General features: G+C 40.0%; 1 protein-coding gene across 3 annotated transcripts in view; it reads right to left on the bottom strand.

The window, feature by feature from the left end:
* Positions 1 to 2,580: 2,580 nt before the first annotated feature.
* The window catches only part of RFX8 (regulatory factor X8), a 33,364-nt gene continuing 17,445 nt past the window's right edge, over positions 2,581 to 18,499 (bottom strand). The window contains exons 11-16 of one of the 3 annotated variants that reach the window (XM_027718107.2): positions 17,499 to 17,557; positions 13,242 to 13,398; positions 11,630 to 11,724; positions 10,412 to 10,526; positions 6,320 to 6,607; positions 2,581 to 2,924 (exon numbers count right to left, since the gene is read on the bottom strand). In XM_027718107.2, coding sequence (XP_027573908.1) covers positions 2,878 to 2,924; positions 6,320 to 6,607; positions 10,412 to 10,526; positions 11,630 to 11,724; positions 13,242 to 13,398; positions 17,499 to 17,557 — 761 coding nt within the window. In that variant the 3' untranslated portion in view covers positions 2,581 to 2,877. Of the gene's footprint in view, positions 2,925 to 3,020; positions 6,608 to 10,411; positions 10,527 to 11,629; positions 11,725 to 13,241; positions 13,399 to 17,498; positions 17,558 to 18,499 lie in introns of those variants that run through there. The other 2 variants (XM_027718108.2, XM_027718110.2) reach the window with 2 other exon arrangements.

Here is an 18,499-nt window from a genome sequence, read left to right as displayed (position 1 = left end):
TCTGTTTTTTTATCTTCACCATAAAAACCTGAAGGATAGTGGAAATGGGTACAACAGGTCTTAAAGCCCAAATGAATTTTTCTGACTGTGAAGATACTTCCTGAGTATGTAATTTTGGCACCAAACTCTTAATCTTATCTGCAGAATACACTATTTCCTTTCCCTTTAGCACATGGGCCTGTCTGCATCTGCTGTAATACCACACTTTTGAATATTGATTCCCACTTCATTGCTTGAGCTGAGACAGAGGGATAGAGATGCAAGTAGAAAATAAATGTAGATTTACAAACCCAAAATAAGTGAAAGCTTCCTAAGCTCCTGACAAGTGCTTTTCTCTGATTCAGGATATGTCCTTTCTCAAAATAATGAAGCGGTTGTCGCTTCTTGAAATAGCAACCAGGCCCAGACAACTCACTGCAGGCATGCTCTTAAAAAATATTTAACCCTCCCATTTCCCTGGTGTTTCAGGGAATTTCCTCACATAATCTGATGCATGCAAGATACAAATTTCATAGTCATATTTACTATTTCATACAAATTTATGCCAGGGTTTCTCTTTATAAACTTCTTTACTTGTACTTTGCTTACAGAACAAGTCCAAACAAACTAGTTTCTAACATAAACAAGTCAATAACATTATATACAACTTATTTCGGTTGACATAATTATATGTGAGATATTGATTCCTGTATCCTGCAGAAATGGGAAACAAAGCAGGAATTTCTAAAGACATGAGTGCTAAGTTCTATATGCAATAAATATAAATTTTAAATTATGCACGGTAGACACAAAAAAGCATTGACGCAGAGCACAGAGTCATTAATTGCTTCTGTCTTCAACACAGATGACCAAGGGGGTCTCAGTGCCCTGAGCTGGAGGACCACGACTGAGAGAATGATGAACTCCCAGTCAACCCTGAAACTGTACAGGATCTGCTGCTCCAGCTGAATCCCTACAAATCTGATGGGATTCCCCCAAGAATCCTCAAAGAGCTGGTTGATGTCATCACAAAACCTCTCTTGATGATTTTTGAGCAGTCTTGAGAATATAGAGAGGTCCCAGCCGACTGGAAGCTGGTGGACATTGTCCTGATTTTCAAGACGGGCAAGAAGGAGGACCTGGAAACGACAAGCCTGTCAGTCTCACTTCAACGCCTGGTAAAATTACGGAGAAAATTATTCTATGAAGTATTTAAAAACATCTGAAAGACAACACTGTCATTGTTGACAGCCAGCACAGCTTTATGAGAGGAAAGTCCTGCTTATCAAACCTGATTTCCTTCTATGAGAAGGTAACCCACCTAGCTGATCAAGGGAAGCCAGTTGATGTAACTTTTTTTGCATTTCAGAAAAGCTTTCAATATTGTCTCTCACAGTATCCTTCTGAACAAACTGTCCAGCGTACAGCTGGATGAACACATAATGCCATGGATAAGCAATTGGCTAAGGAGTTGAGCACGGAGGGTAATAGTGAATGGGGTGACATCAGACTGGTGATCTGTCACTAGTGGGGTTACAAAGGACTCCATCTTAGGCCCTGTGCTCTTCAACGTCTTCAGAAATGACTTGGATGCAGGACTGGTAGGGATACTAAGCAAGTTTGCAGATGACACAAAACTCAGAGGAGCTGTTGGCTCCCTCTCTGCAGGGAGGCCCAACTAATTAGAGGACTGGGCAATCACCAACCATATGAAGTTCAACAAGGGGAAGTGTTGGATTCTGCACCTGGGATGGGGCAACCCCGGATGTACAGACAGACTGAGGAATGAGATGCTGGAAAGCAGTGCTGCGGAAAGGGAGCTGGGGGTGATGGTTGATGGCAAGCTGGATATGAGTCAGCAGTGCCCTGGCAGCCAGGAGGGCCAACCGTGTCCGGAGGGGCATCAGGCAAAGCATCGCCAGCCAGTCGAGGAGGTGATTGTCCTGCTCTGCTCCATGCTGGTGCCGCCTCACCTTGAATATTGTGGCAGTTTTGGGCATCATGATATAAGAAAGATATTAAGCTATTAGAGAGTGTCCAAAGGAGGGCAACGAAGGTGGTGAAGGGCCTTGAGGGGAAGCCGTATGAGGAACAGCTGAGGCCACTTGGGCTGTTCACACTGGAGAAGAGGAAACTGAGGGGAGACCTCTTTGCAGTTACAACTTCCTTGTGAGGGGAAGATGAGGGGCAGGCACTGATCTCTTCTCTGTGGTGACCAGTGACAGAATCCGAGGGAATGGCTTGAAGTTGTGTCAGGGGAGGTTTAGGTTGGATATTAGAAATAGGTTCTTCACCCAGAGGGTGGTCGGGCACTGGAACAGGCTCCCCAGGGAAGTGGTCACAGCACCAAGGCTGACAGAGTTCAAGAAGCATTTGGACAATGCTCTCAGGCACATGGTGTGACTCTTGGTGATGATCCTGTGCAGGGCCAGGAGATGGACTTGATGATCCTTGTGGATCCCTTCCAACTTGGTATATTCTGTGATTCTATGATCTATGCTGTAGCTTCCAGATAAATTTACCACAGTTACCTCAGGTAGGTCTTCAGCTTTACTGACAACAGAAAAATACAGGAAATACATAAAAGCAAGCCACAAATAGTTCACCTTTTTTTTCTGAAGATTTATTCAAATAATACAAATCACATAACAACTTAAAATAACTGCATTCCTAGCCCAGTTTTGCGTTTAGTATTTCCAGGGAAAAAAAAAAATCTTAAATTTAAGAGAATGAAAACAATATGCCTTAAAGTTGTATCAAAAAGTAAGAATGGTGGAGCATAAAGAATTTTCAAGTTTGGATGGTTTTCTCTGAAGATTTGCTGTTCATTGGAGGCAAAGAAGTGTCTGTCCATCTTTTTGAGTAAGAAGTGTTTCCCTTCCAACTTGAAGATCCAATTTAATACACATTATAATAAATCTCTCTTCCAAAATTACTTGGATGCGCTAAAAATTAGAAAAGAAACATGGAAATGTTTTGGCAATAGGAACTGTAAATCGTAAGTTTCTCCCTTCATCAAATAAAAAACAACTTCTCTATTCTTTCCAGTTTAACCCAAGGGATTTTATAGATGCCAAGCCTTATTTTACATCAATAAATCCAACAAGAGAAGGCGCACATTGGGGTTCCTCATAGGTAGGCAAAGGTCTGACAGGAGGCCACATTCACTTCTAATATGTCATTCACACTTTGCTTTTCTGCTATGAGCCCTTCTATTCACTTTCAAAACAAATAGTTTCAGCCTGTCTCTGTCCTGACAGGACCTGCTTTTTCATGCTGAAATTCTGGCTTTCTTAAAATCTGCGGAAGTTTTGACACTGAATTCAATTAGGGTCATGTTTTTGCCCTAGTTTTTTGATCATTTTAGTTAATGATTTCGCTTGATCTCTGTATCCTGGCTTATACAGACCACTCAGATGAACACTTACCGTTCCTATATGTCAAATAGTTAACTATGTCCTATTTTTTCTCCCTTTTTAACAAATCAAAGTGTTTGATTTGCTCTCTGCTAACAGAGCTAGGAATAGCATACCCTCGGTCTCCTCGTGCCCTGATTTGCAGTATATTGTATGTTACGAAGGTGTGGAATTGGATTAAAAGCTACAGCACAGTGCTCTGCAGATAAACCCGCTGCAGGTGTGAAGTTTAATAGGATTTTAATTTGGTAACAAGTGAACAAAGTGCAGAAACCTAGAATGGGATTTTCTAGATGAAAAAATGTTATTCGTGCTGAAAGAAAGCAACTGCAAGCTCTGTGATAAGGAATAAAGATCAGGCCAATGCTCTCTGAGCTGCAGTTTTATAGATTATGGCTCGCTCAAAACATCTTCGTTACTGCCACTGGTTTCATCAATTCTTAGTTCATACTATGTGTGTTTGGCTATATAGCATTTCATCTGCCACACTTCCCTCTAAGCCAGTGTGTACAAATCTTCTGTTGTCTCACTCCCTGCCCTCTACATTTTTTCATATAAACCCAATGTTTTCGTTGGGAGATGCCACCAACTTCGAATGTATTCTCTCTTCAAAATTATTAACAATTATTTTCATGCTTCAAACTATATTTAAAAATAAGATTCAGAAATGTGCTGCACTATTCAAAATAAATGGAAAAATATAGTCTCTCTGCTGAGGAGTGCAATTTATATTCAGCATGAACTAGGAAAGGAAAACCAAAAACAGATGGGGAAGGAAGAAAAGAATTAAGGTGACAAGTAAAAGATCATGAAGTGAGCTGCTAATCCACAGACACATATTGGTGCTGCTGATAACAGGGTAAGGTTGGGAGATTCTTTTCTGATTTCTGTAACCAGTCCTCCCTCTTGTTTTTCCAGGGTTTTATAGCACAACTAAGTGGTTAGCACTAATTTCAATGAGGTGAGGGTGGAGGTGCAATGAGCAGACTGGTTTTTTTCCCCCAGCACGACAGACTGTAGAGATGGCATAGAAATGCCTTGTGGGACAAGATTAAAATGCTATGGAGGTTGGTGTTGTTGGCAGTGAATGGAGTAGAGGATGGGAACTGACCAGTGGGTCACAGAGAGCTGCTGAGGCTGTATGAGGTGAAGGAAAAATTATGAAGTAAACCCACGATGCACAGAGCAATATGTTAGGCAGCAGAAATGCAGTCCAGGAAACAACAGTGTGTCTAGTGGATGCTGCTAAGGCTGCTGAGGCTTTAGATACCCAACAGAATGGGCTGTGGCCGAAGGGAGCAGGGATGCTTGGGAGATGGTTGCTTGGGAGCATGATGATGATAGTGATCAAAAGTCACAGAACAAAAATTCTCGTGTAATGGGAATCTACTCAGAGGATCTACAGAGGTGGCCATGCAAATAAAGTGGTGGGTGATGGAGATGCTTTTGGCAGCTGTGTTTTTTATCAACCTATAGAATTAGTATTGACACACAAAAAGAAGGAATCTGCAATGGTTGAGGTGGGAGCTACACCTGTCTGAAGAACCCAAGTGGGCAGAAATGCTCACTCACTCTATCACAGACCCTGAAGCTCTTTTGAACTGCAGCTTGAAGTTTTTCAGCTCCCTCAAAAAGTTGAACCACAACATCAACAAGCTCTTACCAGAATCTCTTTTTCATCCCACCATTATCAGCATCTTGCATGTGGACTGGTAGAATGCATCATCTGTTGGCTTCTTTAATCTCTAAACATTTTTTACACTCAATCCTTCACTGTGTCCTTTCCTCATCCATAACTTCTCTCAAGTTGTCCTACTCCTCATTTCACATTTTATACCCTTCCTCTCTTATTCTGACACCTCTCATCCCTCATTCTAATCAACCTCGCTCTGTTCTTGCAATCAGCTATGAAACATGCAAAGCTGATAGGCATATTTATAGGCACATCACTTACACAGACCAAACCTGGGTCAAACCTTTGTCTGTGTCTTGGTCAAATACCTGCAAAAAGCATTGAAATGGCCATAGGAGGCCATACAAAAGCCCATGTGGGCAGCACAGTGAAGAGCATAGGAAGCAGGGCAGATATTGAATGAGATTTCTAGTGGTTTATTTCCTCATTTCTGATCATCAGTGATTTAGAGCTCTCCTGCTAATAGCTGGCACTCAGCTCAGTTTGGTTTTTGACTATAAGGTGGTATGACAGGATGGGTTATTATTTTACATTTGAAAAATAACAAAATCTGTCAAACATGCCCATCACATGTATAAATCATTCTTAGTTTGTCCCCTTCGTACCTGCTTTCTCCCCTCCAACTTTTATTGCTGAGCTAGTCTTAGCATATCCTATGTTTAAGAAATTAGGGTCCCCTAAGGGTTGTTATAACTAATAAAGATGTTTTTAAAACAGTCAGTTTCCACTCCTGGTCCTAGTATATGGAAACTGAATACCTCTTAGGATTAAAATAACTGTAGCAGGGTCGCCCCAAAAATGTAATTTTCTTTGTGAGTCTTGGTGCCATTAACATTTGTCCTTCACAGTTTTCTGGAAAACACAGTGTTCTCTGAGATTTAAGATAGTGTCTTAAATTTAATTTCTCTTCCATGTTACTGCATGGAAGACAAATCTGAAAACCTGGAAACCTAAGGAGAGATCAGGGAACTGTGGTACTGAAGAGGTGGGTGGTGTGGAGATTACAATCCCTTGATAGGATTGTGGGATGGGTGTGAGGTGTGAAGGATGCTTTATGACTACAGTTTTCAGTGACATTGGACACAGCTCCATGAAAACCTGGATTTCATTAGTTCTACTTTACACAGATAAAACCCCCCAACCAAACACAGCCCTCCCAATCTCTCCTAATCTACCCAATTTATAATTGGGTTTTTGTCATAGTTTTCTTTTAAGTTAATGTTAATTTCACCTTGCTGACAGTGGCTGTGTTCACCAAACAACTCAGAACTCTGGAAAATATTGCTTAATCCAAAGTTATTCTGGTTCTGCATCACGAGAGCTGTCTGTGGAGCATTGGCTTGAGGCTGATCCTCTGCAAAACAGGCTGAGAGATGGCTGGGCTCATAAACACACAGAACAGGGACCTCATTTTGCTTTGCAACCAAGGAATTTCCATCTTCTTTCTCCTCCTCTATATAGGTCTGGAAAACGTGAGCCGCAAAATCAACGAGTAGCAAATTCAACAAAAGCCAGGATCCTAGTTTTAAAGAAAAATAAAGATAATTATGACAACCTTTTAATTTGCTTATCTTTACGACATGTTCTTTTTTTAAGGGCTTTGTTATAGTAATGGGCTAGATAAAGTAGCAGATCAGCACTCATTTAACAGGACTTACAAAATTACGTACTTTCAGATATCACGGCAAAAGAGGCACCAAGTGCAGATTTTAAACATGAGCAAAAGCTTTTTCCCTTATTTAACTTAGCGAGGAAAGTGTATTTGTGTTCATTTACTTTCCCGTTCAAGTTTTTCCCCCACATTCACTTCTATTACAAGGCTTATCAATAACAAGGTATCATTCCCATTCTTCCCTCAGACAGATAAATCATTCCACCTCTTCCCAAGCAAAACCTCCTACAGACATTTGTATGTCTTGTATTTATGACATTAAATGGCCTACGCCTACCTTGCAGCCTGAGCCATAACTGCTAAAAACCAAGAGAGACTCACTGAGGCCATTGACATTTGAATCATACCTTGACTGGAAGCCCTTACAGTAAAAATTAGATCTTCTTCCATGCCATAAATCTGTGTAGGAATTCATGAAGTAATTCATAACCTCTGCATCCCACAAACAAGTTTATATGGACATCAACAAGGAAGTACCACAATATATATGAACAACCAAGGTTTATAGAGCTTTAAAAATGAAAAATTTGAAATATGTGTCTGAGAAGCTGCTGCTTCTGCTGTTCATCCTTTTGGGGGTCTTTAAACTATAGCAAAGTAGGTGGAAGCACTTGTTTACCTATGGAAAGGGATTTTTATAGTTGGAGTTGAAAGTATACAGACCTGACACTAGTAGTCCAAGAGTGTTTCTATCAGTCTTTCAGGTGTTTTCAACATATTCAATAAGAGTAAGCATGAAACCAAAGCTACCGCTCCAGTTGTCCCTTGGGATAATACAGAGGGACACAGTTTTCAAGAGGGACTAGGTTGAAGCAGCTTGCTGCAAAGGAGGAATGCATAGGTCACTACCCAGACCTCGTGGCTTGGAATGCCTTGGAAGGTAGACCAGTAAGGAAACAGAGGTGTGTGAGCTGACATGAAACTCTGAGAGGGAAGTATGTAGAGGCACAATTGTTGGAGAGGAGGTGGAGCTGAAGAAGCTGTAGAGGTCCCAGTATCCCTGACTGCGGCTCCACACTTGCTCTGTGCTGCCTTTCAGCAGGGGTAAGTGCACAGTTCCTCCAACTGAGCTTAGGCATCACCCATGTGGAGGCTGGGCTGGGCTGGAAAAGGGTAAAAGTCAATTCTAAATTCTGAGGTGTAAGTATGTCAGTATATTATGTGTGCTGGATGTGGCAAACTCCAAGGCAAGAGGTTGAGTCAGAAGTAAGTTTGGTTTTGGTTACTAGTATGTGGTTTATTTTGGGTGTGAGACACACTGCATTTGGCCAGACACACTGGCACTCACACATTTCCCTAAATAATTGTGTGTCCTCAGTGTGGATGCTACATAGTTTGACTTGCAGGATGCCCACCATTCCTGCAAGAAATGCTGAGATTTAAGAAATTTTTGAAAAGCAATGACCCTGAGAACTTTTACACCAGATGGCTTGTTAACAGAACTGCTTCAGCCTGTCTGCTAAAACTCAATATCCTAATGGAATAGAAACATGTGAAAGAAGGGACATCATTATATCAAATAACCCAACATCTTAAAGAACTGGGGTTATTAAGAAAGAGGATAATAATGACCAAATTATTGGAGCATCACAGCGAAAGATTAAAAAACATTTTTAACTCTCTCTTATATGAGAATAAATTATATCTTAGTGTTATTTAAGTATAGTAGGAAGACTGTTGTAAGTGAGGTGAAAATATAAATTGTAACTACTTCAAGAAAGGCTCTGCAGAGGAAGACATGCACTTCATCTGTTGCATCCCATCCTTTGACAACGGTAGAACAAGGAGCCAATTCATGAAACTCTTCTTGCAGTGGAAGGAGGGAAGAGGATGTCATCATCATGGGGAATTTCAATAAATATTATGCTTCCAGTACAGCTCTTGGAATTAATTCCCAGCTTCCTCATTGCCAAGAATATTGCATGTAACATCAGAGAGTTTTGTGCAGAACTCCTCTGGAGATGAAGAAATGACTCATTATTTTATTATTATTGTAATACAGCAGCTGATGGACAAGGGACCCTACTGTGCTCTGTGTTCCTTGCAGACACAGAACAAAACTCTGATCCTGCTCAAGACAGTTTATAATCTAAACATAAGGCAAAAGGTAGCAAGCAGCTTGATGCAGAAGAAGGGTGTGTTCATAGACGCACAAACACAGGCATTATTGGGGTAAGAATACCGAAGAACACATAATGCAACAACCTTAACAATACCCCTTTATTATGTCTTTGCAGGAAACACATGAAAGTACAGTGTTGAAGGGGCATTTCAAATAAGATAATGAGATTTTCTTTGGCTATTTATGTGAAGCCCCATCCAAAAGAAGAGTTAAAAATAGGAAGGTGCTGCTTTGAAATTCTAAATGGCGGTTCATAGAGCTTGGGATTAGATGCTTCTCGCAGGAGATGGTGCATTTCTGCAGAATGAATAATAGAGAGGAGCCTCTGAAAGGTGTTACAAATTACAGGAAAGGCAGTTAGGGTAGAGACTGAACTGATTTAAGACATGGTTGTATCACTTCAAATCACTTCAAGTGAACATGACTGCACAGTTCCTTCACTTCTCCTGCCTTGCACTGGTGTGTTATGGATTTGATGTTTGACAGCTCAGAGCCCTAAAACAGAGAGAAAACTAAGCCAGCTAAAGGAGTGACTATTTTCAGTCAATTTAACCTTCAATAGGTGTGCTGCTGGCTAGGCAAACATTCAGGTCAGTGTAAGGCATAAGGAAAAAGAGCATTTGGAAGGAGCTGTTGTCAGATGACCTAACTACCTTTTTGGCAAGTAGTTATCACAGTGACCTACTCTAGCAGAGCAGCTCTTTCTGTAATATATAGAAAGAACTCGAAGGACTTGGAGCTATCACTTGAGAGACCTGGCATGTTTATGGTTTTGGGATATTAGTGACCCCAGCTCTCCATCACACCCTTCTGCTGTGGTGTGCAGCTCTGGTATGGAGAGAGAGCAGAGGCTCTCACTTCAGGCTGCTGTTCTTCATTTCCCCACAGACAAACTATGACTTCTGCCAAAAGAGGGAGTCCTGCCCTTCCTGCCGTCTCCAGCTGCATGCTCCTACTCTCCTCCCTTCTGCTACTCCTAGAGTTTTGCTCAGACAACTGGTCTCGTTAAAAACTAATAATTTAATTTCCCTGACCTGTCTATAGCTACATCACCAGGAGAATGGGGATTGAAGGAAGGGAGTAGAAAGAAGGGATGACTTTATTAAGTAGCATGAATTTATGTCAGTTAAAATCATGGAGTCACAGAAACAGAGAATAGTTTGGGCTGGAAGGTATCTTAAAGACCATCTGGTGCCAACCCCTCTGCCCCACACCTTTCACTGGATCAGGTTGCTCAAACTCCCATCCAGCCTGGCCTTGAGCTTCCAGGGATGGAGTATCCACAGCTTCTCTGGGCAATCTGTTCCACTGTCTGACCACCCTAACAGTAAAGAATTTCTTCCTAATATCTAATTTAATACTACTCTCCATTTAAAGCCAATCCCCATTGTCCTGTCACTACATGCCCTTATGAAAAGGCCCTCTCCAGGTTTCTTGTCAGCCCCTTTAGGTACTTTTAGATCTATTGCCTCTGTTATCTCAGGTCAGAAAGGGGCATATGAAGTGAGACTCACAAAGATCCTACTTACCAAAACTGTCTGTCCTGTTGATGGTCAGAATCTTGCCTACAGTGCTCAGTAGGAGGTTCCATTTCAACATAAAATCTGATGCCTGCTTTTTAAATGTCTCTTTACTCCTGCTTGGCTGTAGATAAAGAAAATAATTGGTTTATGATAAAGTTGATTAAAAGAATTCCTTACTGTGTGGCAGACTGTACAAACTGGGAAATAGTTTCGGGTTTTTCAGGTTTTTTCAAGGTGGAAAAAGCAACAAATATTTCTTTCTGTTAGAATCCTAAAATAGCTGAGGTTGAAAGAGATCTTTGGATATTACCTAATCTGATCTCTTGTCCAAAGCATAGCCAGCTTAGTTCAGGACTTGTCCAACCAAATTCTAAATATTTCCTTTCCAGGCAATCTCTTCCTATGCTTAATTACTCTCATAGTACATTTTTTTCCTTTCTATTGCCTTATAACTTATAACTGTGAAACCCCAGGAAAAGTCCTGCTCTTTCTTCTCTATACCATCCCATGAGGTAGCTGAGGGTTCTATGAGATGAATGCACCACAGAACTGCAAAGTATCTTTCTTAATTTAAAAAAGAAAAAAAGTCAAATAAGTACAGTTTACTTTGTTTCTTCAGAAAGGGAAAAAAATTACCCCAACTCTAAGTGTCACCCAGACCCAAGTTAACTGGCCTGGCAACCAACCCAATGCAGCATACAAGCTACTACTAATTCTGAATCAGGGAAGGAAGAGGGATGGTAGAATGGGTAATCTATCAAAAGGTACATATGTGAGGATGTTCATATTTGAATATTTCACAAGAGCTAGAGACTTTGTACTAGAAGTTGTCACTCTCCTACTACCTGCTAAAAGCCAACAGTTTAGTGAATCAAGGATTTCAGGATTAGGAAGGATTCTTTTCAATTTTAATAACATATTACTTTTGAATTTTGGTTTATTAGCAACTGCAATAATACGTGTCTATGAAATGAGAGCAGATACTGAAACCACTTGAGTGGATATATGTGCAGAAATATGCTTGTAGTTGTTTGCACAGATGGAATTTTTGTATGCCAATTAATTTTCCATTTTCTGCAGCATGCATAAATTGTATCTATGCAAATCTGCAGTCTGTTCAGGCTGCTAGTGTGCAATGTAGCTCCTGCAGACTAGTGACAGTCAGCATGTAGCAAGATAAATGATGTGATCACTCTTTCTTTACTGAAATTATTAATTTTATACCTTAATGACAAAAGTCTGAAGATCTGAAGAGAAACAACTCAGGAGGTCTCGAATATCTGTGGAAGATGTCAGCGAAGAAATTAAGTTTTTCAAACCTGTGAAATATAGAAGAGAGATCATTACATGAAGTGATTGGCTTGCCTTTTGGTTTGTTTCTGCACTTTTTAGGTTTCTTTTTCTTTTATCTTTTCCTTAAAATAGATTAAGACATCTGTTTCTAGTATTTTGATTAATCTATAGTACCCTACTTGGACATGAATGTGAATTCTGACTGATTTCAATTTCCACCATAACTCCACTGACCTAGTCATCATGGCAAAGGTGACAAGAAAAAGCACTTCTAATGAAAAAGCTGGAATTTGGTTATAGGTAATACTAACATATGCATCTGAGACTTTTTGTGGTTGAGAAAAAAAAATAGTCTTGATTTATCTCTTGAAGGGAGAAAACAGTTTTAAAACAATAACATTAAGTGCAGAATATTCTATAGGCCAACAGAATTACAGATAATGTTGCCACATATCAGTGCAGCTGTTCCCTCAAAAGATTGGAACCTACTACCCAATGCCAAAAGGGAAACTGCATCTCTCTGAGCTTATACCCTTCTAACTGAGATATCTTCCTTCAAGAAATCACATGTATAGAGTCTGTGAAACCTTGCTTATTATAAATAACAGTTTGCAAAAGCAATGAAAACAGAGAATGCAATAAATCCACCTTGGAAAGAGTAAGATCATGATAATATAATGGAAAAATGTAATAAGAGTGTTCTGTGCAGTGGTTTTGATTTTAACATGTATACAAATATTATTGAAATGGTTCTGCTGATTGTTCTGTGAAGAAGGCAAATTATTATTCCTGCTGAAAGCAGTCACAGAAAGTCTGTGGCATATCCCTTGTCAGTGCACAAGTCAGTGACGGAGCAGGAACAAAGAGCTGAGGTTTCCCCCGTCAGTTCTGTACACAGCCTAGTCCAACTTGCTAACATTTTAAATGGTAGACCATTAATTAAAAATTAACTTGCCATTATGTTTCTCTTCCTTTTCATTAAGCTGGCAAATACATTATGTCACGGCTGCATATAAACTGAGTATTTTATTGTTTACAGCACAACGTTGATCCCACAGGCCACAATACAGCAAAATGACATGAAAGCTGAAAGGCTTTGTCCAGTTCAGCATACAGTATTTTAAAACCTAGCTATAAGAAATGATTTTATGTGTTTTGATTAATAACAGAGAAAAATGTAAAATGCGATGATTGAAAACATCTTTTCTGTCAAAGGAAAGAAAAAATTAATATCCCTCCTTGCCAACCTTCTTCTAGAAGATAAATAACTCAGTAACACAAATCCCACTCCTACTGCCACAAAAAGCTTTCAGAGAGAGTCAGAACGGACAGCCTTTAATTCTTAACCTTTAGAGTTAGGGGGATAACACCATGTGATCCATTCTCAATTTTATTGGCTTTTTTCCAGCTCTTTGGGTTACAGCAAGACAGTAATTCCCATTAGGGCAGATGCCATGAATGAGCAAGAGGAAATACTGGAGCTTTAACAATGGCAAACAAGGGCTTAAGTGGATAGACAAAATATACCCCCAAAAAATATTACATTTGAATTGTATGTTTTTCTGCCGCTTCTTTGGATTCCTAAACTTCTCTTGAAAGAGGTTTTTAGTCACATCCAGAGATCGCTCGTTGAAGACAGCGTGCAAGCCTGATCGCAGAACAGTGACTGTGCTGTTGTTGTTCAAGAGTGCTCTTACTGTCTGTAGAGAATAAAAAAACAGTTAGTGCCTTTCATTCTCTCAAGCCCTTAAGTCAGCCAAATAAGGAAATTGAAAAAGGGGAGCTTCCCTTACTCAACACTAGACTTCATATGAGCAGACTCCAAACTGGGAGTCAGGGGGTATAGGATCAAAGGAGATAAGAAGTTGTCTTCAAGAGATTTTTGTTCTTTCCAATGACACTCTGTGTTGTCTGCGATGAAGCAGACAAGGCTAACATGCTTGAATTATCTGGGCAATTGCCTGGGCAGTTGGTTTTGCCTAGAGTTACTATAATTACACCAAATAACAGTATTTTGTCTAAAGCATGGAATGGTGTATCAGGGACAGCTTTCCCTCGATGTTACCTGTCCTTAATACATGTTTCAATTAAATTCAAAGGCAAATTCAATTCAATTGTCCAGTTGTCCAAACCTTTGAGAGAGTAAAAATGACATTAGAAATATGTTTATTAGTTAAAATAGTATCAGTTGGGATTTTATCCCATTTATCTGCTTATGAGTCACTTGTGAATGAATCTGTCTTCATATTTGTCCCAAAAAGTATTATTCACATAGATATCACAAACAATTTTCAGACTAACATCTGATCCTCATCTCTTCATCTTTTTTTAGTTAATTGCTTACATCACATAGTATTCCTTAAAATTCTTGATGAAATGATGAAAACAGTCAAGGACACTAAATCCAAATCCATTAAATTTTGTTAACCCATACATTTGGTCTCTCACTTCCGTACTGAAATCAGTAAGATCCTAAAGCCTTTGTTGGATTTTGGGCTTTTATATGAATAATCCTTGTCCAGTTGTGCCTTCCAGAGGAAAAAAAAAAGTTTTGTAAAATTCAGGAAAACTTCACGATTCATAAACATTTTAACAAATCCCATTTACCAGGTGCTTACCATGACCCCACAAGCAGCAGTGAATGCAGTTTGTTTGCAAATACAATTTCCAATCTTGTCATTCTGCTAACTTTTTTGAAACACTAAAAATATTCTGATTCTCACTCAGTAATCCCCTTCATCTAAGTTAAAGACAAAGGCATTTTTCTTATTTGACTTGGAGTTTTCAGTGTCAGAAGAAGAGCCTGCAACAAGAACACATGATCCAAAGGCTGGGAACTACCAGGGGCAGCTTCTTCAGTACCCTGCTAGCACCTGACTCCATGCCCCAACACTGCAGACTTATCACTTTAGCCGTTGGACTATACTAGATATAATTTTCTAAATGACAGCACTTAAATACAGCTTACCAGAGGCAGGAATCAGCTCCAGGAAATGACAAGCATCTTATTCACATTCCTTTTTCAAAGGGAATTTACACCTTTTTATGCTCTAATTACTTTTGCATGTCCAGGTGGTAGCAGCTGTCAGCCTGTTTTATCTACACATGATGGGAAATTTACTTTTTTTCTTTTGAATGCTGACCCTGACAAAATTGTTCACATTTTCTCACCAGATGGCTAAATTATTGCAAAGTACTCTACAAGGGATGGCGTGGTTACACTGTTTGCAGGCTGCAGCTGCACTGTGCCTCTGTAGTACTTCTCACCACAAGCACTCTCACCTGCTTTGACCATAAGTCTCTAGCTGAAATCCCAGGTGCATTTTAGACAGGGTAATTAGAAATATCATATTACTCCTATGTGAGAAGAGGAGATAAACTTCAGATTTGGATAGAAATAACTGAGGAAGGATGTGATGGAGATTTGCAGAGAGAATTGCATGAAGAAGAGTAGAAATTTTTTAAATAATAAAGTATTTTTTCACACAACAAATAATCAAATCCTGGAACTCACTACCCCAAGATGTTGTGATGTCAAAAATCAAGCTATTTAATACTATGATGTGGATATTAGCTGTCATCTCAGATTGCTGGAAGCCAGGAGAGTACAGTGGAAGAGGAGGAAGTTATTGCTTGCTCTACTCACACCCACTTCACATGAGCATCTGAGGAGGGCAACAGTGTGAAACAGGATACGAGTCCACACAAGCCTAGGATGGGTCTGACTGACTAAACCACTCAGCAGTCTTTCTAAGGGACATCCACTTGCCCATGAACCACTTGCATATTTTTCACAAGCTGAAAAGTCTAAACACCTGTGGTGTTCATCTCACCATCTTGTGCCTTGGACAGGGTGACACAATTTGCAGGAGAATATTAACTGGTATTTCTTTCCTACCCTGTTTCACTGGAGCCCAGCACCCATGGCTTTGGCAAGATCTATAACAGAAATTATAATCAAGGCTATGTGACTGCTGAAGGACTACAGAGATGCTCATTTACAAGACTTACACAGTCTCACTTATTGAAATTACTGGTTTTAAATTGATGATGGAACTAATAATCAAGTACAGTGGAACTCCTTTGCTTTTCTCTTGTATTTTGAAGAAGCTCTAGAGAAGGTGATCAGCAGACCCTGATTCTTGGGTCTGCTGTGCTCACTTTGTGCTGATTAAACAGTGTAAAGGGGATGTAGAGCAGCCAGAAGCTGCTGCTAGAGAATTTCCCCAACTAGCTGCAATTCTCTTGCCCTAAATCTTGAGGGCATAAATCTAATTTTGGCTCTCTGCAGCTTTTCTGCACATTAGGAATAGGGAGGGAAGACTCAAAAGCTACAACCAGCCCCTTACCATTACAAGAAGGATGATGTGAATTCTGAGCATGCAAATCAAATGCAAATGGCTGGGAATAGTTGACACTTGTGATCTTGCTGGATCATGTTCTTCAATGCATAAGAATCCCTGTTTAGAAGCACATAAAGCTAAACTTTTTGGGTATTACTATCTCCAAGGGCTGCTGCAGTAGATGGAAACTCTGAGTGCTTAGCACTTTACAGAAGTCAACTTGTTGCCTGTGTTAGCACACCTATGCATATTTGTGCATTATTAATTTTTTTTTAAAGTAAGAGGGGTGTGTGTTTTCTATTCTGCTGGTGATGAAGCCTTCCTTCATTCCTTCATTCCTTCCTTCCTTCTTCCTTCCTACCTCCCTTCCCCCTTCCCCCTCCCCCCCCTTTCTCTCTCTCTCCTTCCCTCCTTCCCTCTGTTTATCGTGGGGAGACAACACAGTGATTCAAGTCAGGTGGCATGTTGGGGAAATCTTGTCCTTGTTGTTTGAAGGAGAGAATATACCACCTGTTCTCTTTTGCTTTCTTCCCTATTTCTGAACTACCTCTTCTGCCATGGCCTGGACCGCCTCAAAACCCAAGGGTTTGGAAGGATCCAAGGACACCAATGGAAGAAATATTGCAGAAAGGGTACAGGCCTGCATAATAATGCAGCACTGAATGAAACTATTTACTTTGCCATGTTCAGAGGTTTAAAAATGCAGCTTCTGAAGGCACCTCTGTAGCTGAGAAGAATGATACTGCAGAACAAAAAGCAGGCAGAAATATTAATTGTTAGAGAGGTTCTTCTCTTTTTCTTCACAAGGAAAAAAGCCAATCTGAGTGACCGGACCCTGAGGAGGAAAGGGTAGAGGAGGCTACTCTGCATCCCTCTTTTCTAACACTGTTAAAGCAGAGGATGGAAAAGATTTTTCCAGCTGAACGCTGGGATCCTGAGCCCTTAGACACTTCATGGCCTACTCCCTGACCACGCAGCTTCTCCACAGCCAGTGTGTTAGTGATCTCCCTTGTGCAGGCTGCTGCAGCACTTGTCAGAGAGAGTGGTCAGGATGTTGCACAAAACCAACTTTAGAATACCTCCAGCATGTGCTGTCTGACTGACTTTGTCATGGATGAGTGACAATTGTCATCATTTCCAGTCATCATTTCCAGTCACAATGAGTGACTGGAAATTGTCATCTGATCCTTCCAGCTACTGTGTTCTCCTCTCCATGGGGGACCACTGACCACATCTCAGAGGCTTTTGCAGAATCCAGAGGGAGGAAAAGGTCCTGTCAGCATATTCATCTCAGGGAAGAGATGAGTAGGAGGGTGAGCATGATTTAGACCATGGTCAGTTAAGAACACCCATGCTGCTGCTGCTATTGTCTTATAGTGGAGCATCTGAAAATTAGTCCAAACTGCTTGTGTGAATGAGATGCCCAGCTTTTTTGCTTCACGGGTTCTGCAACATACCTTGGCCATGTTACAAAGGTCTGTCTGTCTCCTGAGTCTTTTTACAAACTCTTTAACTTCTGTTAAAGAAGAAGAGGCATATGTTTCACATCATTAATATTTTACAGTCTAAAATACAATAATGAAGACAGATCTTTTAAGTTAGAAAGTAGATCCCTAGGGGAGCTTTGGAGGGTAACAGAGAGCACAGTGGGGGCTCTGAGCCAGCATTATAGGCTGGGCTGGGGACCCTTGCAGTCAAAGCTTGCAAGGAGAAGCTGCCTGGGTCACCATTCTTCCTTCACTGTGAATCTATTAACCCATGATGTACAGGAAAGATACTTTCAATATTTTTTTACATTTAATACTTCCTAATTAAGACTAATGCTCTTTTACCTGTATGGTTTCAAGTGAATGAAAGCAACTGTAAATCTAAACCTCCTGTGTTTTGTTTAGACAGTTTACATTTCCACCTTTATGCATCTATAATTCTGCAGCACTGTGAATAGGAGTTGGTTTTTTGGTTCTACTTTTGTCCTGTTTATGTGTTATATATTATGTATAATTATTATATATATATATAATATATATATTAATATATATATTATGTCATAATATAATTATGAAAAGGTCCAAGAATACACTTCTTAAGAATAAAATATAAAATAACTAATTTTCAGTTGCAGGGAAATCAAGTATAAAGCAACTTCTGTAGACAGACAATGATTTTCAGTGAAAATTTCTGTTTCTATGATGTTTGTACAAAGAAGAAAGACCAGGATGCATATACAAAGGGTCATAGGTGATTATTGACATATATGTCCATGCACACACATGTTAAAAATACATTACTAAGCTTGCTCTGTCAAGCATTCGAATGTAAGAAATGCCAGAATTAAGTTTGTCTGAAAGTCTTTGTTAGGCATACGAATCCTAATACAAACTTTTGTCTACACAGGAGCCCTGCTTTACCACTATGGAGCTGGTCTTCAGTCAAGGAACAACTGAGCAACATGATGTTT

The sequence above is a fragment of the Pipra filicauda genome, unplaced genomic scaffold (assembly GCF_003945595.2).
Source record: "Pipra filicauda isolate LSUMZ 115617 unplaced genomic scaffold, ASM394559v2 scaffold83_size3615187_pilon, whole genome shotgun sequence".
Classification (NCBI taxonomy): Eukaryota; Metazoa; Chordata; class Aves; order Passeriformes; family Pipridae; genus Pipra; species Pipra filicauda.
This window is presented reverse-complemented; position numbering and strand designations above follow the sequence as displayed.